We start from the raw sequence: 20,560 nt of genomic DNA, 5'->3' as shown, positions 1-20,560 counted from the left end.
GAATTAGAATACTTGAAGCATATACATGGTAGAGAGTTATCATTTAATTATGGTTGTAAATGGCTAACAAACGGATATTAAATCTATCCAGATGTATTTGTTTCCAGGTGACTAATTTCTTCTGGAGCCCATTCTTCCTCTACTTAAAGACAGGAATTGTCTCCAGCAACAACTAAAGGGAGCAGTAAGCTGCAAAGAGTTGCTACATTCTGTAAGGGGTAGGAAACCACTGATCCTTCATTTTAGAAGTAAGACACAGTGATTGACATGGTTTTGATAAAAGTGTTGAGCATGAATGACAAGCCTAAAGAAAGAGCATGGTATTAGAGAAAAAGCAATCTGTTTCAAGACAGTTATCCGATCTAGCTGTTTTTCTGGCTGTTCTGCTCCAGTGCCAGGTCAAAATTCTTTCTTACCTCCAAGAATGCTGCTCTTTCTTGTGAGCTTTTAGTGCATCCCATCATACAGTGGGATCACTCACAAGCATGGCTGCTTCCCTGACTCATTCCAGGCAATGGGCACATCATTTGAAAACAACTTGAAGAGCCCCATTACTTCAGCGCACACCTTCTCAGAGTCCTGTTATGGTGCTATTACCATGCCACACTTCACAGTACACATCAGTTCCCCTCCAGCCCCAAAACACAAAGACCAGATAATATTATAGAGCAGCTGACAAAAATGATCATCACCTGCTTTCTTCAAAAAGAAAGAAGTCAAAATCCTAAAGCATACAGGCAGTAGGATTCTTCTGTTGGCCAACAACAACATATCAAGCATTATCAAAGCATAGTAGCAGGTTAATAACAGGAAAAACAATTCATACGTGTAAAACAGGAGAAACAAGAGAACCTGTAGGACTGGGTAAGTTTTAAGAGACAGAATAAGCAGCAGCATATGGAACTAAAAATCCCAAGACCAAGCAGGTGGACTGCTCAATGGACCTATGTGGTATCAACTATGTGCTCCAAGGCTGTCACACCACAGTAACAAGGCAAGGTCAGGCACATTTTCCTAGAATGCTCTCTAGAACTGCAAGATGCTTGCCCCTGGGCCAGTCTTCCAGACTCTACTCACACTATTGGTTGTGACAATTTGACCAGGAGACACTAAACTAAAAAGCTCGTAATGGCACAAAGAAACCTGATGTTGTAAGCTTGATTTTATACTAAACGAGATACACCTCACTGAAATTAGGAGTGAGGATTGGATTCCCAGTGCCACTTACGGCTCAATTCCCATCATATGGCTACTGACCCTGAAAATGTACAGAAACCCCATGTAAATGCTGGGATGTTCTGAAGACTGCTGAAAATGAAAAAAGCAAGCCTAAATATTAAATATGAATTCATCATCATGGCTGGGCTTCGCTAACGAAGATTTGGGAAGGCTCTATCCACATTTGTTACAGGCACGCTGGTGGCTTATGAGGCCAATACGAGACAGACATATCCGATTGCAAAAGGCACAGCAGAAAGACTCCTTAGATGGTATATTCTGCAAGAATATGAATTGTAAATATGAGTAAAATCACAGTACAGTCCCATTGACTGCTGTAAAATCAGTGACTGTGATACAATCAAACATTTGGCAAATGGAGTAATTATCATACTTAGAACATTTTCCTGATTCATTCTATTGTCCTCTGATCATGAGAAGAGAAGGAACTTTCAAGAACAGGATAACAAATTTGAACATATGCCATATGCTTAAGCCAGCTATTCATCCAATTTTGTTTAATTCTTGCTATTTATACACTAAATGGAAAATCAACTTTTAATCTTCCACAGCTTGGTATCTACCATATGGACATACTCTCCATCTACAAAAATTAAAAAAAAAAAAATAAAAATCAGGGCCTGTTACTCAACTAAACTCAAAAGGCTTCACAGTAGCATTTGCTAGACAAGAGTCTGCATAACAGACACAAACTCCATACTGCATTTCACAGTAGCTAATTCTAACATCTTGCCTGCTAATGAACAGTAATAATTTCATGGATTTATATGGCAGAAATCATGTTTATTATATGGCTTCAACAAATCGCATCAGGGTTAAAAAAATAAAAATTCTTAAGGGTAACAACTGCCTCTGGTCCTTTACAGTGAAAGACTCAAGATGCTGCCATTAAAAAGCCAATCCTTCCCAGGAATAATGCTGTAGCAACCAGGTAGAAGTATCAGTAGTGCTGACATTAGGTTTGGTACTGAAGGATTTTACAAACATCCTGAAGGAAGCTAAATATCACTTGCTTGTGTTATCAACATGCTAACAGCATTAAGTACATAATATAACAATACATGATTATACTATATAATTATCTGGAAAATCCATTTATATTTTAAAAAAATCCCCACCATTTATTTTAATTTTGAGAAGTATCGTACACCTGATTATTTCCCTGAAATTTACTGGAGAAAGTTAAAAAAACAAACAAACAAAAAGTTTCCAAACTTACAGAAAAGGGCTTCCCTAAACACAACCTGTATGAATAATAAGAATCAAGCTACAGCACCAACCTGTCCCAGAGAAAAAAAATGCAGGTTTAATCTATGTAGGCATATCTATAGGTAAGCTTTGTATTTGACTAATTTGCTAATATAGTTAATATCTACTCAGCAGAGACTTAAAGTAGGTAACTATTTCAACATCTTGTTTTCCTACTCTTCAGCTACTTATTTATTAGCAAAGGACTTGGTTATTTTATTTTTTAAGCAAGCCAGTATTAGTGGCTTCACTTCTAGCTAAAGGGACTGCCTCATGCAAAATAGTTCAAAGCATATACCAAGGTTTAAAACAAACATTGTGGGAACTTGATGATGTACTGTATAAATAGAGAATGTGCTAACAATTTTAACTTGTTCCAAGTTACTAGATAGGACTTTCTACATGTAAAATTCAATGGATATCTTGCTGAAAGATATTGTAGCAGGTACTGCAAAACAAAATATCAAAACACATTCCCGGATAAAAATACATGTATTCAGAATAACATATTCACTTTGCACTAGTTGTTCCAGAGTAAAAGTGAATTCAGTTGTGTTCTTCTGAAATAACAACTCCATTCAGAAACTGTTAATGAAGACTGTTTCATCATTAATTTTTTTAGGCATTTCCCTTTGTAGCATTTACTGCCTCTAATACCCATGTAAAACTACGTAGCTTCTAATCATACATCAGCACCTTACTATGTTTATCGATCGAGCAGCACTCAGAAAATAAAAAATAAAAATAGAAGGTTAATCCAGACACTTATGGTTTATTAGAAAAAGAATCTGCAATTTCGTTGGGATTCTTACCATGAAGGTCAAAAAAACAGGAACAAATATTATCTGCGGATAAACTCACTGTAAGCCAAATATAGACACAATGACACTGGCAAGGAAAAATGAGGAACTTCACAATGTTATTTATCAACTTCCCTTTCATAAATAAATGGCTCCAGCCTACAATACAGTCAATCCACATCTGCACTAATATTAAATATTCACAACAGAACTTGCTACTTTTACTTCAATGCTTCTTAATCCTTAATTTTTGTAAACTGTCAGCAAAAGTCAGCATATGGAAGAACCTACCTAAGCACTGTTCTTGCAAATTCAATAGTAACCAGTGAAGGTCACTGTATTCGTAAAATGTGTTTGACACCAGCTGATGATGAGGTTTATTGAGTGTTAAAGGCATCCTGCATTGCCATTACTAATCTTGACTCTTCGGCCAATCCACTTAAATCTCTCCCCTTCCACCTCAGTACAGAATCCCACCATAAAAAGAAAAGACAGTTGCTTTTTGGCACACCATGTCACGCGCATCTTGAATCACTAAGTTCAGCATTATAGGATTTTTTTCCTACCCTACAGTCAGCAGTTATTTAAATACTAATTTAGATTCCATTATTTTTAACATATCATAACATTGTGTCTCACTCTGTAAACCACTTCATTTTTTATAATCATTCCTCAGAGCTCCCTATGTGTTTTAATATAAGGTCTGCAGAAAAAATAGGAAGTAAAAACACCTTAAACTTATACTGCTTTCTAAAATACTTAACTCCCTACTCCAGTCAATTTCTAAATAAAGAAGAAAGTGGCTAAGACATTGAGCACAAAACACTTTCAAACAGATGTATTTTTATTGAATTTATTTTATATTTAACACACTTTTTTCAACGTTTCAAAGTTCGTCACTTTTTTTATTCTACAATACTCATCGCAATGTTTCTTGCCTACAATAAAAAGCAATTAGTTCATTTTTAACTTCTCAACTGATTATTTTTCCCCCATTTAAATAAAAAGTACTCTCTAAATCTTACACTGTATAAAAACATTGCATTAATGACTACTTACTTTGTTATCTCAGTATTTGTCAACTTTACCCGAAATTTTTGAAATGCCAAGAAAATGAAATATATACCAAATAAAGGGACCAGAGAAACTGTTGAAATGCAGGCATTGCAGTGTCAGAGAAAGCTCTGCATTAACTGCAAGGGCTGCACAGAAACCAGTAACAGAAGTTCTGCTGTTCCATGGAGCGTGCAAATGCATTGAAGTAGCATACTTAAGGCTGAACTAATTGAACTAGCATTGTACTGAACTGGTACATTAAAAGGTCTATGGATGCATAGTACCCAGATTAAATTGATACAGACGTCAGATGATGAAAAGCCACACAACCAACAGTCCTGATACAGATGCCAGACAAGTGGGAAGTTTTAAGGTAAAAGTAGTAGCTTGGAAAGCAAAAAGTAGAACTAAACTGCATTTCTGACTGCAGTGAAAAACATTGTAATAGGAATTACACACATGACATTAAGAGAAAAATAATAATATAAACACACAAAATCCAAAACTAGAGGTTAACAAACACCTAATTGTTGAGTACAGGAACAGTACTGATCATATAGAGCTCACTAAGCAAGTAAGTCGCATGCAAGTAGAAATGACGATTGTGGAATGTCTCTGACCACAGAGAGGTCCCGAGATAAACAAGCAAAAAAAACCCCAATAACTCCTTCCCACCCCTGCCCCTAAAACAAAAGTACATCTTGGAAGGTGTCTGTGCCCTACATTTTATCATGCTTTCTTATTTTTCTCAGTGACCAATTCTACACGCACAAACAAAACCAGTAAGCACATCCTAAATTGTACCTCTCGTAATAAATTTTTTAGAACAGTTATTTACAAGACTGCTAATTTCTATTAACACCTGCAAAATATAAACCCACGGCAGTATTTCAACATGTAAATTACTAGCTACATTTGAATTGCAGACAATCCAGTCTTGGACTACTCTTAAAAATGACATCCATCTTTCCAAGCCTTTAAGCCCTATTTACTTACCTCACAACAACCATAAGATTCTCCTAGAAAGCCTATTAGACCACGACTGAAGTCTAGGTTAACACCAATACTGTAACACTAGGATTTTACACCATTTCATTAGGTAAATGTTTTTTATGTTTTATTTATTGTTTCCATTTGTACCCGTGTCTGCACCTCTGTGTTGAGATCGTGACTTCCTATATTGTTCATAACACTAAAAAATACACTACAGGATATAGACAAAATACAACTAATACACAAAAAAAAAGTCTTGGAACACATTAAAACCAACTGCTGAACCATGATTAAGTCTGAACTCTTGTGAGATTGCCATGATGCACAAACAAAAAGAGCACGAAATTTTACATGCCTAACTGAGCAAAGTAGCCCACAACATTGAACCCTCTCTCCTGTCCCTCCACTCCTTCCTAGAGAGAACCTCTTCAAACACCAGGAAGCTGTCTGACAGACAAAAGAAGCTTTCAGTCACTTGGAACAAATAACATGGTATATTTAAAGAGGACATACTGATGTCTCCTACATTTCCTAATATTGCTTTGGGGTTTTTGTTTGTTTGTGTTTTTTCTTTTGGTGGGAGGAAAGAAGATGCTTTCTCAAAAATAACTTCAAGAAACAATCTACGTCCAAAACTTGTAAGATTTAGAAAATTACAGTAAAAATTTTCTTCAAAGAAACTAGGGGTATCAAAGGGACAGGGGGACATTAAGCTACTTTGCCTAACAATGCTGAATAAAACAGCCTGCAGGTGTCCTCCTGCCATGACCATCTATTATTAACAAGCACATTGCTACAACACAATACAAATAAATACAAGGGAGCCCCACAGCCTGAGGAGATGCACCAGCAACCAGCAGTGTCATTTTCTAGATGACTTACCTTATAACAGACAAAATGTAAAAAAGTGCATAAAACAAGGAGGCTTAGCAAAGTAACAGGAAAGGAAAGGTCTGCCAGGAAAGCTAACTTGAAATATACAGAGATGTGTGTATTACTATTGTTCCAGATGATACTGCAATTTGTAAATAATTTCTAAACCCAAAGTTCTTGGAACCTCTTGCTGACATGAGTACTTAAGACCTAGGATAACCATATTTTTCTCCAAAAACACAACTTCTCAGTGCAGAATCACAAGTATGGTAGAGTCCAAAAATAATCATGCAACCAAATCACACTTCCCATTACCCAATCTCAACTATTTCTCAATTTTGATGTGTTAAAATGAACCCACGTACCACGGACGACAAAACTAAGATGACTAAGTGATTCAGGTATAGAAAAATAAAATCTCTACAGTCTACAAAAAGCTATTTCCTTCTCTTTTGCAGATCAGAATTTAGGTATTCCAATTAATAGCATAAATGCATTAAATGTGAAAAGTTCACAGAATTTTTTTTAGTTGTAGTTTCTCATAAAATATTATCTTGAAGCTAGTTATATGGCAACATCCCTTTCATCATCAGATACCCCTTTAAATACATAGTTTGCCTACTTGCTAATTAATATATGGCCTTTGCCCTGTTTTTCCCCAACCATTCCTCCTTTCTCACAAAAGAGAAAAAGTAGTACGTCACACAATCAAAAAAATGCTAAAATTATTATGATGCTATATCCCTACTATTTAGATTTCAGCAAACACTACCTGAAACACTAGGCTTTTGTTTTGTTTTTTTTTGTTAGACATCATAAATTTAAACTTTGCTGGTTTCAACGAATAATTAAATTTTCAAAAAGTGCAGGTAATTAAGACTACCAAAATTAAAACTGAGTAAGAAGTCAGTAATTACAGACTGCATGTATTTTACCAGATCTGCAAGGGACTCTAATTAAACACATATTAATTGCCCTAATCTTCTTAGGCAAGTAATAAATTGGAAGAGCTGATTAATGCACTGGATTTAGTTCAGCTTGTTAAATCTGACACCCTGGCAAAGGAAGACTATCTTGAAAAGCTCTTTTAGCTAAGTAATTGGAATTTTACTCTCAGTAATTTGCCGTTCCATAATAAGAGCTATTTAGTATATTGACTCTTCATCAGTGTTTCTTTTAAATACATACCAGTTATATTTAAACAGTACCATTATGTTGCTCATAAAGATTATGAAAAATTATGAACTTTGACCTTTACTGTCCATCAAAAGTCACTTTCACTCTGAACACAAATGAGTATATTTCCTTGTATGCTATAAATCCTAATTAATTTTAATTCTAGAAGCTGCTAATAACATTTTAGAAAGTCCATACGGACACATTAAGTCCTCTATACAATTCATAAAGCCAGCAACTAAACCAGTTTTCAATATTAAATAACTGCTGATGACTGCTGGAATGCAATGAATGGAATTGGATAATGGAGGTCATTATCCAATGAGCTTCAATTTTTCCTCTCCTTTTTACCTATTTACATAAACATTTCTGCACATACACTTACTGGTACTCAGTCACCTGACAAGGCAGCAAAACATTTTTGAAATAGTCATAAAGCAGTATCAGCCAGTAAAAAAACCAAATAAAAAAGTTTGGAATTTTAAAGGTCTGATTTCTCTCCAACATCGTTGCTTACTTCTAGATTGTAACATGGAAAGATGTATGAAGTTTTACTTAAAAATAAGCAGATGTAGACTAACAGAAGAAAAAATCTCTCATGTTAAGGAAAAAAGCAGCAAGTATAGAACAGGACATCAGAAACCTTCACTTTCGAAAAATGTTTTGAAATATTCCACGAAACTTGAACAGCTTTTCATACGTCCTAGATAAATGTGGAAGTATATGAAGCCTTTTGTATGAAGTATCTCAGAAAGTCATATGTGTTCTAAATCAAGTTTCAGTTTGAAAAAAAAAGTCCTAAACATAAAAATATCTCGCTGCCTTCAAATTTTTATTTTGTACTCCTCAGAGCTGACATTTCATATTTCTCCTCTAGAACCTATAACCTCCAGTATCTGCATTTAAGATCTGTTACTCTTCTGTAAGCAAAAAATAATGTTCATACATCTCAAAAATCAGTCACAGTGAACCTAAAACCTGTCCTTTGTTCCTTAAGGAGTCAGCCAGACATGCATTTTAAGCAGCAACAAGATTTTCACAACTGAGCTATAATACTTATTATAAGTAAATACAAAAAAAGTTGATCAGACAATGCTAGAGGATGGGTAAGTCATGAAAGAAGATATTAAGGTACCTCAAAGAACTACTGTTAAACTTGGATTTCTCAGGTACTTCCTACCCATTCTTCATGATGCAGTATGATTTACTGCTTATCACTGAGGTTCCCAGTACAGGAAGGACATTGATCTGTTAGAGCAGGTTGAGAGGAAAGCACCAAGATAATTAGAGGGATGGAGCACCTCTCCTACAGGGAAAGATTGAGAGAATTGGGTTTGTTCAGCCTGGAGAAGAGGCGGCTTTGGGGTGACCTAATTGCATCCTTCCAGTACCTTAAAGGAAGCCTCCAAGGAAGATGGAGAGAGACTATTTACAAGAGCATGTAGTGACAGGACAAGGGGGAATGGTTTCAAATTGAAAGAGAGTAGATTTAGATTAGATATTAGGAAAAAATTCTTTACTGTGAGGGTGGTGAGGCATTGGAACAGGTTGCCCAGAGGAACTGTGGATCACCCATCCCTGGAAGTGTTCAAGGCAGGTTGGATGGGGCTCTCAGCAACTTGGTCTAGTGGAAGGTGCCCCTGCCCATGGCATGGAACTAGACTATCTTTAAGGTCCCTTCCAACCCAGGTCATTCCATGACTGGATAAACAGTTGGCACTCAATTTCAACTCTCATCCTCAGCAGTCTTACGAAGGAAACAGTACTTTACCTTCATGATTATGAGTTTAGTAAGTGCTATATTCTTTTTCCATTGGCTGTCTATTACTTACAACAAAAAGGTTTGGGCCTGTGCCTGAGGCTCCCATGTACTATTACAAGAAGTCATCAATAGCAAATCAATTCCAACTACTTTCCAGTTGATGGCATTGACTATTTAAAGATCTGTTAGACTCATTAGCTGTAGGTAGGTTATGACAAGAAATTCCACACCTGAACTTGAGGTCTCTAATACAAAGACCTTCAAGGCTTATGAAGAGATATATGATGAGAAAAGCCCTCAAATTTCAGGATTTGCATCACTGAAAGCAAAGGAGAACTGGAATTCTAGACAAACTCAACTTCCTAACACAGTGTCAGTTTAGCACTGCCAAGCATCAACTTAAGCCTGAACTATGACAAATACTCAGTTTGTGACTTGCCTTTTGGTCCAAAAGATGCTGAGTTCAGTCTCGCTTGAGAGAACCAAGCAATAACCAGAAAAGTAGGATTCTGTCAGAACTCTGTATCTTTTTTGTACAATTTGTTTGCATTTTTCTAACACATCACCAAAAAAAAAAAAAATCTAAATCCCAAATTAAACTCTGGAAATAATAAAAATATTTTAGATAGAGTGATGAGCTAAATACACAGATTCTAGAAGTAAAAGGGAACACACACCATGACCAGTCAGTCATTAAGACCATTAATTAAGACTTATTAATGTTTAGTTTCAGTTCATACAATATAATCTTCTGGTAAACTGAAATCATGTTAAATGCTAAAACCTACATTTTGTAAAACAAATTAAAGATTGTAGAAACCTTGTTTTCTCCCCTACAGACTTTCTAACAAAACAAACCATAACCCCAAACCATTGGTTTTTTGTGACAAAAATCATTTTACATCTATCTTCTAGGCACTTCTCAACCATCTTTCTTCATATTTATGCAGGCAATACAAAACTTAACTTCAGCATTTCCTGTCAACATTAAAACCTAGAATCCTGACAAGCACATGACAAAGTCTTATATTTGAAGATGCTATGTATTTAAATTTTCATGATATCACACTTTCCAAATGTTACAAGCATACAAATCAAACGAATGTTCTTACTCTTGCCAAAGAGCTTTCTAGAAAAAAAAAACCACCTACAAGATTTCCAGTTTTTATTGACTTATCTCTCCTTTCCGACACATTTCTGAACTTCACATTCTTTTGACCCTTGAAATTGAAACCTAGAAAAAAATGCTGAAGAGATTTTCATGAAATTCTTCAATGTTTCCCACGTAATATCTGTAAGCTGTAGAGACTGATAATGAACTACCATTCCCCTCTCAACAACTTCTTCAGGATGTCTCTGCACTCTAAATAGACATGTAATCTATACTAAAAGTTCTTCTGAAATACATGCTTCTGTTATTACCTAAACATTTCAGGTCTTATTGTTATTATAACAGTAGAAAGAAAAGACTTCTCTATATTTTACCTTAATTATGCTTGTTCTTAAAAGAAGGTGAAAATTGTAAGACTTAAATTTCATTTTTCCTCGCATATATCACATTCAAGACTCCTATCATTTTAAAAAGGTATAATTATTACATTATTCAAAAAAATTTGGCAAATCTTCTGAATTTTAGTCACTTCCGTCATTGTTCTTCTTAAGACATTCTTTTTAAGTCTTTGTGTTTCGGGTAACTGGTGAATAACAAGATGATACTTCGACATAACTCAGAATTCCATGCCAATACATAATCTTCTTAGTTTCAGCAGATTTAATGAAGTAAAGCAAGGTAAACAGTTGTAATATTTCCTAGATCACGTATCACACAAGACTTGTGTACAGACCAGAATCTTCCCTCCAGTTTTTCAGGTTCACACATACAGACAGGTAAGTAGTGTCAGACAGAGATACAACAATAATCCTGCAATACCTAATAACAAGAGTACTGAATCCTGGGCTGCATCAAAAGGAGTGTAGCCAGCAGGTCAAAGGAGATGATTCTCCCCCTCTATTCTGCTCTTGTGAGACCCCACCTGGAGTACAGCAAACAGGTCTGGCGTCCCCAACATAAGAAGCACACAGAACTGTTGGAGCAAGTCCAGAGGAGGGCCATGAAGTTGATAAGAGGACTGGAGCATCTCCCCTACAAAGACAGCTGAGAAAGTTGGGGCTGTTCAGTCTGGGGAAGAGAAGGTTGCGTGGAGACCTCTCAGCAACCTTCCAGTATCTGAAGGGGGCCTACAGGGAAGCAGGAGAGGGACTCTTCATCAGGAACTGTAGTGACAGCACAATAAGAAAGAGGTATAAATTGAAAAAGGGAAAATTTAGGTTAGATTAGGAAGAAATTCTTTATTGTGAGGGTGGTTAGACACTGGAACAGCTTGCCCAAGGAGGTTGTGGATGCTCACCCCCTACCCTGACAGTGTTCGAGCCCAGATGACACACTGTATAAAGACATCAGAGACTACAAACCATATTAGCTTCTACTCCACCTGCAAGATGTTTCCTCAACAGAGAGCTGCAGATACATTATCTTCAAAAATACATGGAAAAAAATTCCCTTCCCAAAGGTGGGATTCAAAGAATAAATGTGGCAGATACCAAACAATTTCAGTAAATGCACTACTGCAAGACACCCTTTTACAATGATGAGAAGGATTATAAGAGAAACTAAAGGGAAGGGACAAAATTAGTTATCAGTAACAAGGCAAAGAAAACTGTTCTTTGTCAAATGACTTGCAAATTAAGATTTCTTGTAGACTGTGGTCTGACTACTTTGAAATACTGTAAAATGAAAACAATTAATTGCTTGCAGCCACATAATTTGAACAGGGAAGAATGAAATACTAGAAACACAGTCTACAAATTCATAGTAAAACTTTCACTTTGCGTCAGAATGTTACATTTACACTGTTTGGACCCAACAACCCATTGTAAACTTACTTTTGTATTACATTCTGTAAGCTGAGCATCATACCCAATTCACTCTTCATCTTTTCTCTGTTGACACGGCACTCAGCCAAATAGCGGAGAGCCTAAAAAAAGAGGATCACAGCAAATCAGTAATACCTCCAGTACATTATAAGTCATTTCTACTAGTGCATAACTGCAAAACATTCACAATGGCAGTTCTAGTAAGAAGAGAAAAAATTTTATCTACTGTGAACATTAAAAAATTATTTTATTCTTATAAATACATAGAAAGCATAGAATATCTCTAATCTAAGAGAAAAGGCTGAGGGACTGGGTTTGCTTATACTGGTTGAGAGTCTAAGGGACAAACTAACAGCTATCTACAGCTACACAAGAAGCCTTTACGAAGATGATCAAGCCCAACTTTCCTCTACAGCAGCAGACAATGCAACAAGGGGGAGCAGCCACAAATTGTAGCTTGAGAAGTTTAAATCAGATATTACAAAAACCCTCTGAAGGTACTACAACACTGGAACACATGACCTAGTGGAACTGCAGAATCAACGAGACAAAGCTACAACTGACCTGACTGAGTGCTGGTGACAGTCCTGATTCAAGCAGGAAGTTGAAGTCAGTGACTTCCAGAAGTCCCTTCCAACAAACATTTTTGTGACCTGAGACCTAAAGTAATTTTTATACATGATGCTTCTAATATAATTTCCATCAATTCTATCGGCTTCCCCAGTACTAGAAAACTCAGCACCACCAAGTCTCTACTGTCCACAGAAAGAGGGCTACCACATGTGTAAGCTTTTGAAGATTAACTGCAATATTCATCATACCATGAATAATCCATCACTCCAGGAACAGAATGCAAACAGCAGCAAGCTGCTTATCTTACCATTACCTAAACTGGATATTTACACTTATTTGTTGCCCAAAATTTTGTTTATTTGACTTTGAAGGTAGATTCTTTGCACAGTTTCACATTGCTGACCCCAGCTGGCACCTGTATATCTGTATGATACTCCTAACATAACACTCCCTTCCAGTTACAGTGTCAGTCCTTCTTTGCATGAGATATCTCTCTATAGTTTGTGCTGAAAAAGTTTTCTTAGAAGGAACTTCCAAAGGTGTTTTATTGATGCAGGTACAAGAACCGCACTTGCAAAAGCCTGCAACACACAAATACAATGATTTATAAAAAGGGTTTTGTGATAGGTTTAGAAGTGCACCGATTCTTTAAATATAGTCATATAACAGCTATGCTGCTCAGTAACTGCTTTAAAAATAACATGCTCCTTAATCCCTTCAGAAATAGAGAACTAATCACTTGAGGTGTTTTTTTTATCAAGTCATCTTCAGCACATATTAGGTAAAATTCACAAGACTATTTTACTGCCTTTTGAGAAACTCTGGCTGCTGTCTGGCATGATAAAAACTTTAGAAGTAATTTTTGTTATTTCCTGATGTGGATCAGTATCAATAGTTGCAGTCTATAAATGTTGTATATGCATTTATTATCTTACTTTTCAACTATGGGAACATACCTAAATAATAGCTCTGAACTAACTTGCATGCTATGAAATGGTGGAATAAGTTTCTCATTTTTTAGTCTATGGCAATGTAGTAAGGGTACAATCTAGCTGGACAAAGAAAAACCTATTCCCTTAACAGCTGATTTTTTGAGTCAAAAACACAGGCAGCCTCTTTTCCATCTGTTACATACTCTTAGCTCACAAATGTAACTTCCATTAAAATAACACCAAATACAAAGTCATGACACCAACTTAAGTGACCCAACTTTTCAATGTAAGGAAGTTCCTATTCCCCCTGCCCCCCATGGGAGAAACAAAGGTCTGAACCTTCCAAGAAGTAAGATCATTTATACTTATTAAATTCAGTATACTGAAAGTACAGGGAAGGTTACTGAACTTTGGCTCAACCTTTGTTCAGCTAAACACATACCTATGTTACCTTTAAGGCTCACAAGTAAGTTCATCATAGTCAACAGGAATATCTCCATACTTCAATACAGAACATACTGTTCTCAATTTTAATAACAAAAGGCATCTTGATGGTTTTAAGTGAAATTTTAAGGCAGTTTCTTAACTTCAGAGTCCTATTTTTTAACATTTTAGTCCAAATTTAAGAGGAAAAGAAAGCAGTATTGCCCAGGTTACTTCTGATCTTTTTAAATTAAATCATTAAAAACTCTTAGCATTTGAAGTGTATCATAAAGAATTCCTGAAATCAAGATTAGAGAAAACTATAGAAAATATATATCACTTCTTGATCAGACAGAAGAAAAGACTGAGTTGTAACTGCACAGGGGGAGGAAAACACCTTCCCTGAAAGATTCTATAACATATCAAAAAAGTTAAATAGGCAATTATTATGATTCATAGAGACTATTATAATTTCACAGTTAGAGAAATCCCAGAACAGCATAATAAGAAACTGAAAATCAGTGCTGTATATCCTTTTATAAGATATAAACATGATGAAAGATCATTACATTTAATGATTCCCATCCAAATGGAAGCACCTTTTGACTAATGGGATGACTAGAAAAACAAAACCAAAAGACTTTTCAGAATAGAAAAATACAAAACATGAAATCTAAAAAGTTATCAGTGAAGATATTAAAAGCTACAGAACCTAAGCAGTTCAAGAACTCATGAACACAAGGAGTCTGGGTAGCAGACCAAAGCATGTTTTCACAGTAAAGTGATCCATTTCTCATTGCAGCCAGGGTCCTGGGATCTAGCATGGTCTCCTCTAAATCCCAATTTTTAATACACTCTAACCGTACGTTATTCCCAAATGGAGCAACCCAGCTGTCTCCCATTCTCACCCAACGAGATGTCCTTACAACACAACCTGAGTACTGTCTGGGGCTGTGGAACCACACTGCAAACTGCATTAGTCCTCATCACTCTGACAAAGCCAGTCTTTTTTGTGTAGAGTTAGTTTTTGTAACATGAGCACAGACTGACTTCTGAATCTCGTGCAGGCTGTGAGAATACACAGCCCAATGGAACAAAGGAAGGAAAAAGACATCCAAACAAGATTTTCTTTTAAGAACAGAACCTAAGGAAACCACACCGGGAAGAAAACCAATGCAACATATTCCCAAGTACAGCAAACTCAAAGTTCTCTTGCTGAAGAACGTTAAAATCTGACAAGTGCTACAACAAGGTTAATATAAAAAACACTTAGCAGGATATAGGTTTTCTGAATTATGGGACCTTATTCCCAAAACCCGGAAGAATATCAGAGCCACTAAGGTAATTCCAAGAAGTCTACTAATATCTACTATGACAGCAACCTAAAAGAAGAATAAAAAATCATGGTACAGAGATGTCTCAGTGACATAAAGAATAATGTTTACTTGCATGTAAAAGTCAGAGCTCTTTGTTCTTTCACATTATTTACAATTCAATAAGGACATAAAAATCAAAAAAAAAAAAGAGCACCACATAAATTTCAGTAACTTAAAATCTTAAAAGTCTAATTCAATTCTTCAAATAACTCAATTTTGACTTTCATTTGTCTCACTTCTAAGCAATAAATGCACTTTAAATTAGTATTCAGATTCAGGATAAGAAACTGAGACTTCAGTGTTCATGACTTAGAACGAGAAGAAACAGATGAAAGCTGGAACAAGTTTTATTAGATACCGATAGATTTTGGGTCGGCTGGTTCTTTGGGTTTTGAGAGGGTTTTCTTTGTTTTTAATAACATGAGGGTGGTCAAATGATAGAACAGGGTGCCAGAGAGGTTACTTAATCTCCATCCGTCAAGGTGTTCAAAATCAAACAGGCACAGCATTGAGCTGTGATTTTAGTGCACTTAATTTGGGCATGGGATTGTACAAACAATTGAAAGAACCTCTGGAGGTTGTTTCTAACTCAAATTACCCTATGATATGGGGGTTTCTTTGTTTTTTTTACATCATGAATGTCAAATCACTGTGTGTATTTACCAAGCTCCATGACTACATCTTTAGAAAGAGATTTAAGGGTCCTTACCTCCCTCCATACAAAAAGTGAAATAGCTGTATTAGGGAAAAAATGCAAAGTGAATTAACATATTGAAAAAGTCAACCCTGGAATAATGTGTCATTGCTAAAAATTTTCTGAAATACATGTTTTTTAAAAAAACACATACGACGAATATCAACATTAAAACCAGGTGGTTTTTTTGACTTGTTTAACCAAACTGTTAAAACAGTTTTGTTTATAAACTGTTTGCTTAAACAACTCGTTTAATGAAGTTTGAAAATGCCCTACCAACATACAAATTTATTCCCAGAGTACTTACTAGTAAAGCTGAATGAACAACTGGAGGGTTCGGATGGTCCAAAAACAGAATAAGACCTGGCAGGCATCCTTGATCCTGGACAATGGCCCGTCTGTTCAAGGGATCAGCTGCTAGATCTCGGAGTTGGTTAACTACAGAGAGTGCATCAGGCTCCTCACTCATAGCGGAATTCATTTTTTCTGCACCATGCATACAAAATATACCTGCTGGTAAAAAAAAAAAACAACTGTATTACCGCTACCACAATACTTACCCTCAACTAAAACACAGGTAAGAAAAAGAACAAAGGCATTGATTAGTTCGAAGCAAAAAAAGTATATAAGAAACAAGGACTAGAACTCATAAAACATGGATAGAATTGATCTTGGATGGATCTTGAAACTTGTAAACTAGAAATCTAAACTTCCTATGCAAAGAACAGGTATATTTGGTTAATAAGATTTTTATTTGTTTCTTATATGTTATTTCAGACCTGTCAGCCTCTATGAGAGCACATTTGTGTTTTTTACACTATTGACAAATGTTTCCGGGAAATCCATCGTTTTTTCACAAGGCACCCTAGAAGTCTGCAAACATACTTCTGTGTAAACACATGTAAATTCAGAATACGTATTTTCAGAGTAGCTTTGGCAATCCACAAATTTTACACTAAAATCAAACGGAAAAGTCAGCAAAATACTAACATTTCATCAAGAACAGTGAACGTAAAACGTTACTCTGCACTTACATATATATATATATATATAAAATAACTACTGTAATGCCATACTCAAAGGCAAAAAGGGTTTTAGAGGCTGGGTTTGGGGTGGTTTTTTCCCTTTTCACTGTCAATACAAGAAGAGCAAGCAGGTCACGCCTTGATGCAGCTGAAGTCCAGGCCACCAGATCAATTTCAAAGGAGACACGTGTTAGCTTGAGAGTATTGGATTTCGCAGTTGTTTAATAATAACTACTTAACAAGCAACAAAAGCATAAGCTTACTCAGAGAAAATACTGCATCTTTGTGCAAAAAACTAGTTTGTTTCCTCAGATTGATTATGTGTCTCTGAAACTACTAAACACTAACTGTGGTTCTGGTTGTTCCAAACTACCAGCTCATTCAAGTAACTTATTTTAAGGCATAAAAGTGCAAGTAAATAAATATGTCTTGGTAATTTGTTAAATATCTCGTTTTCCCCGAATAAAAATAAAACAAATTAAATTTGTAACATCATTTTAACATCTCTTAGCATCATCTGTCAACCAACTACTACTGTACAAACATTATATACAGTGTTTTCTCACCGAAGGTTGGCCTTTCAGCAACACAAATTAATCACACTCATCAAAAAAAAAAATGAGCCATAAACATGCATTTGGATTGTGATAATTTCTGACATTTTCACATAGAAAAAATACTGTTAATCTCCAAGTCACTGCTTCTTCCTTCAGGAAAGACAGTGCTAAAGTGAAAAGTACATGCCAGTGATTAGTTTCCAGGGTATTTTTCTTGACTATCACAAGTCCAAGAGAGATTAACTGGGAGATACAGCAGCACAATCAAAAAAAAAGTTTGTATTTCCAAAGAAAACAATTCTAAATTAAAAAAAACAAACAAAACCATCAAGAAAACAAAACCAAAGCAACTCTCTTTAATGTTATTACTTTACATTGTTCACAAAGGAGTTTATTCAAAACTTAAAAATCAAGTCAGTTGGGGAGACGATGCCAACCAAAGTCTCTGAGTTCAAATTCTGCATCCCAAGCACCAGATCATCCCCACAACTCCTTCTATCCTGATTATCTTTTACCTTTTGCTTTCTAATCTTCTAAGAAAAAAAACCACAAAGAAAACAAATTTTACCCCCTCCTATCCCATTAGGTCACACTCATCTGAAGGGAACCTACAAGACAGCTGGAGATGAACTTTTTACAAGAGCATATAGTGATATGACAAGAAGGAATGACTTCAAACTGAAAGAGAGTAGGTTTAGATCAGATATGGGAAAGAAATCCTTTGCTGTGAGGATGGTGAGGCACTGAAACAGGTTGCCTAGAAAAGTTGTGGATGCCCCATAAGTGTTCAAGGCCAGGCTGGATGAAGCTCTGAGTCTAGTGGAAGGTGTCCCTGCTCACAGCAGGGGGGTTGAAACCAGAGGACCTTTAAGGTCCCTTCCAATCCAAACCGTTCTGTGGTTTTATGTTCTCCCAGACCCTTCTCCATCCCCCCTCAGCCACAACTGCGGGGATATCTTAAGTTCTCACCATGACCTGCAACAACGAATTTTATGAAAACTCACCTCCTCCACCCCCGCCGGCGTTTTTTTAATAAAAACATTAAGCTGTTTTATAAGTTCTAAGAAGTTACTTAGAATTCAGGAGCCTGGCAGAGCAGTGAGCCAGGTGCTGGCTCATCTCCCCTCCTCGTAGCTCTGAGATCAAACCCCAGCACAAGCACCGCAGCTCTCTCTCTCTGCTGCTCTGTGCCCCCGTCCGAGCGGCCCCAGGGAGGCACCTTCGCAGCCCGCACCCGCTGCCAGCGCCCCCTGAGCGCCCGAGCCCACGGCCCGGCGGCGAACAGGCTCCACAGCTCAGCTCCCGGGCCCCGCGCCCGGTGGAGGCTCAGCCCCGCGGCCCCCGGGCACCGCGAGCTCTGGGAGCGCAGAGGGAGCCTCGGCTAGACCCGCCGCGCCCCGGCGGCCCTTGCCCGGCGCGGCCTGTTCCCCTCCCCGGCAGGGCCCTACCGTCGCAGAAGCAGTCCCCGGGCGGCAGAACAGCTCAGCCCCGCGCCCCCATGTCCCGCGGAGCGGCGTGGCCTGTGGAGAGCGGCGGTGAAGCCCGGGAAGAGCAGCGGAATCAGCAACGGGAAGAGCGGCGGGACCAGACTCACCGCACCGCCCGCCGGGCCCGCTCTGACCCGGCACCGCGCAACACCGCGCGGCGCGATTGGCCCAGAACCGGTAGCGGCTCTCTCCCAATCACTGCGCGCTTTGCTCCTGGCGGGGCGCGATGCACGACGGGACTTGTAGTCCCGAAGTAGCAGTCCTGACCACCCCATCCGACCGGCAGTAAGGGAACGGCGGCCCCGCAGCTCCGTTTGGGATTTTTTTCCATAGGCAGTCACCTCCAGAAGCTGATTTTACTGCTCAAGTAAAGCGTAGCGTGTACCGTAAAACAATATAGTATGCACCACACCCGATGCTGCATGGGAGACGCAGTGCCGACTCCCCGCTTGGAAATCCGAAGCGGGTAGTCCCTACTCTATGAGACCCCGACAATTAAATTTGTTTTAAGATAGAATCAAGGAATCGTTACGGCTGGAAAAACCCTCTAACAGCATCGGGTCCAACATCTGGATCCTTTATTGAAGGTTTCGGTCCCCGTGCCCTCCAAGTTTCAAAGGTTTTCCATTTCCGTATTCCTCCACTCCTCAGCTTTGCACCTTATTTTGAAATGGTTGAACAAAGTTCTCAGTAAAGTTTGTAAAGCTGGAAACACCACCAAAGTAATCCTTAATTCAATTCAGCACGAGGAAACACCCCGAGCTCCCCTCTGCCCCGCAACCCACCCAACCCCCTCCGACTCCCAGCGGTCCTGGCGGTGCTTCCCACCGGGGTTTACTGGGACACAGCCGACACCACCCACGGAGCCCCGGGCGATGCTGCAGCCCACACCCGTCAGGCAGCGCCCTCGGCCCCCGCTGGGGAGCCGGGAACAGCCCTCAAACACGCACCGCAGCGCCGGCTCGGTGGAGACACGGGAGGGCGGCTGCCCTTCCCCACCGCCTCAGAAACACAGAACGAATTAGCTTGGAAAAGGCCTCTGAGATCACCGAGTCCAACCTACGACCGAACACCACCGTGTCACTCGACCATGGCACTGAGTGCCACATCCCGTCTTTTCTTAAACACCTCCAGGGACGGTGACTCTTTCCACCTCCTCAGGTAGCCCATTCCAAAGTTTAATCATCCTCTCTGTGAAGAAATTCCTCCTAGTGTCCAAACTAAACCTCTCCTGGCACAGCTTGAGGCCCCGTCCTCTCATCCTGTTATTAGTTGCCTGGCAAAAGAGACCGACCCCCAAGCGGCCATAACCTCCTCCCAGGTAGGTGTGGAGAGCAGTAAGGTCAGCCCCGACCCTCCATGGGAGGACCAGGACCGCCCTCCCTCCAGTGACGCGCCCCGAACCCCGCCCC

The 20,560-nt window shown here is 38.3% G+C and overlaps 1 protein-coding gene across 3 annotated transcripts in view; it reads right to left on the bottom strand.

Moving 5' to 3' along the window:
• Positions 1–19,358, bottom strand: part of ARMC1 (armadillo repeat containing 1) — a 34,675-nt gene extending 15,317 nt beyond the window's left edge. Inside the window, exons 1-3 of one of the 3 annotated variants that reach the window (XM_032692284.1) lie at positions 19,110–19,358; positions 16,387–16,592; positions 12,091–12,182 (exon numbers count right to left, since the gene is read on the bottom strand). In XM_032692284.1, the coding sequence (XP_032548175.1) occupies positions 12,091–12,182; positions 16,387–16,578 (284 nt within the window). In that variant the 5' untranslated portion in view covers positions 16,579–16,592; positions 19,110–19,358. The remainder of the gene's footprint in view (positions 1–12,090; positions 12,183–16,386; positions 16,593–19,109) is intronic. The other 2 variants (XM_032692272.1, XM_032692276.1) reach the window with 2 other exon arrangements.
• Between the last annotated feature and the right edge of the window lie 1,202 nt (positions 19,359–20,560).

Source organism: Chiroxiphia lanceolata, chromosome 1 (assembly GCF_009829145.1).
Source record: "Chiroxiphia lanceolata isolate bChiLan1 chromosome 1, bChiLan1.pri, whole genome shotgun sequence".
Classification (NCBI taxonomy): Eukaryota; Metazoa; Chordata; class Aves; order Passeriformes; family Pipridae; genus Chiroxiphia; species Chiroxiphia lanceolata.
Note: the sequence above shows the minus strand (reverse complement) of the source record. Positions and strands in the feature narration are given on the sequence as shown.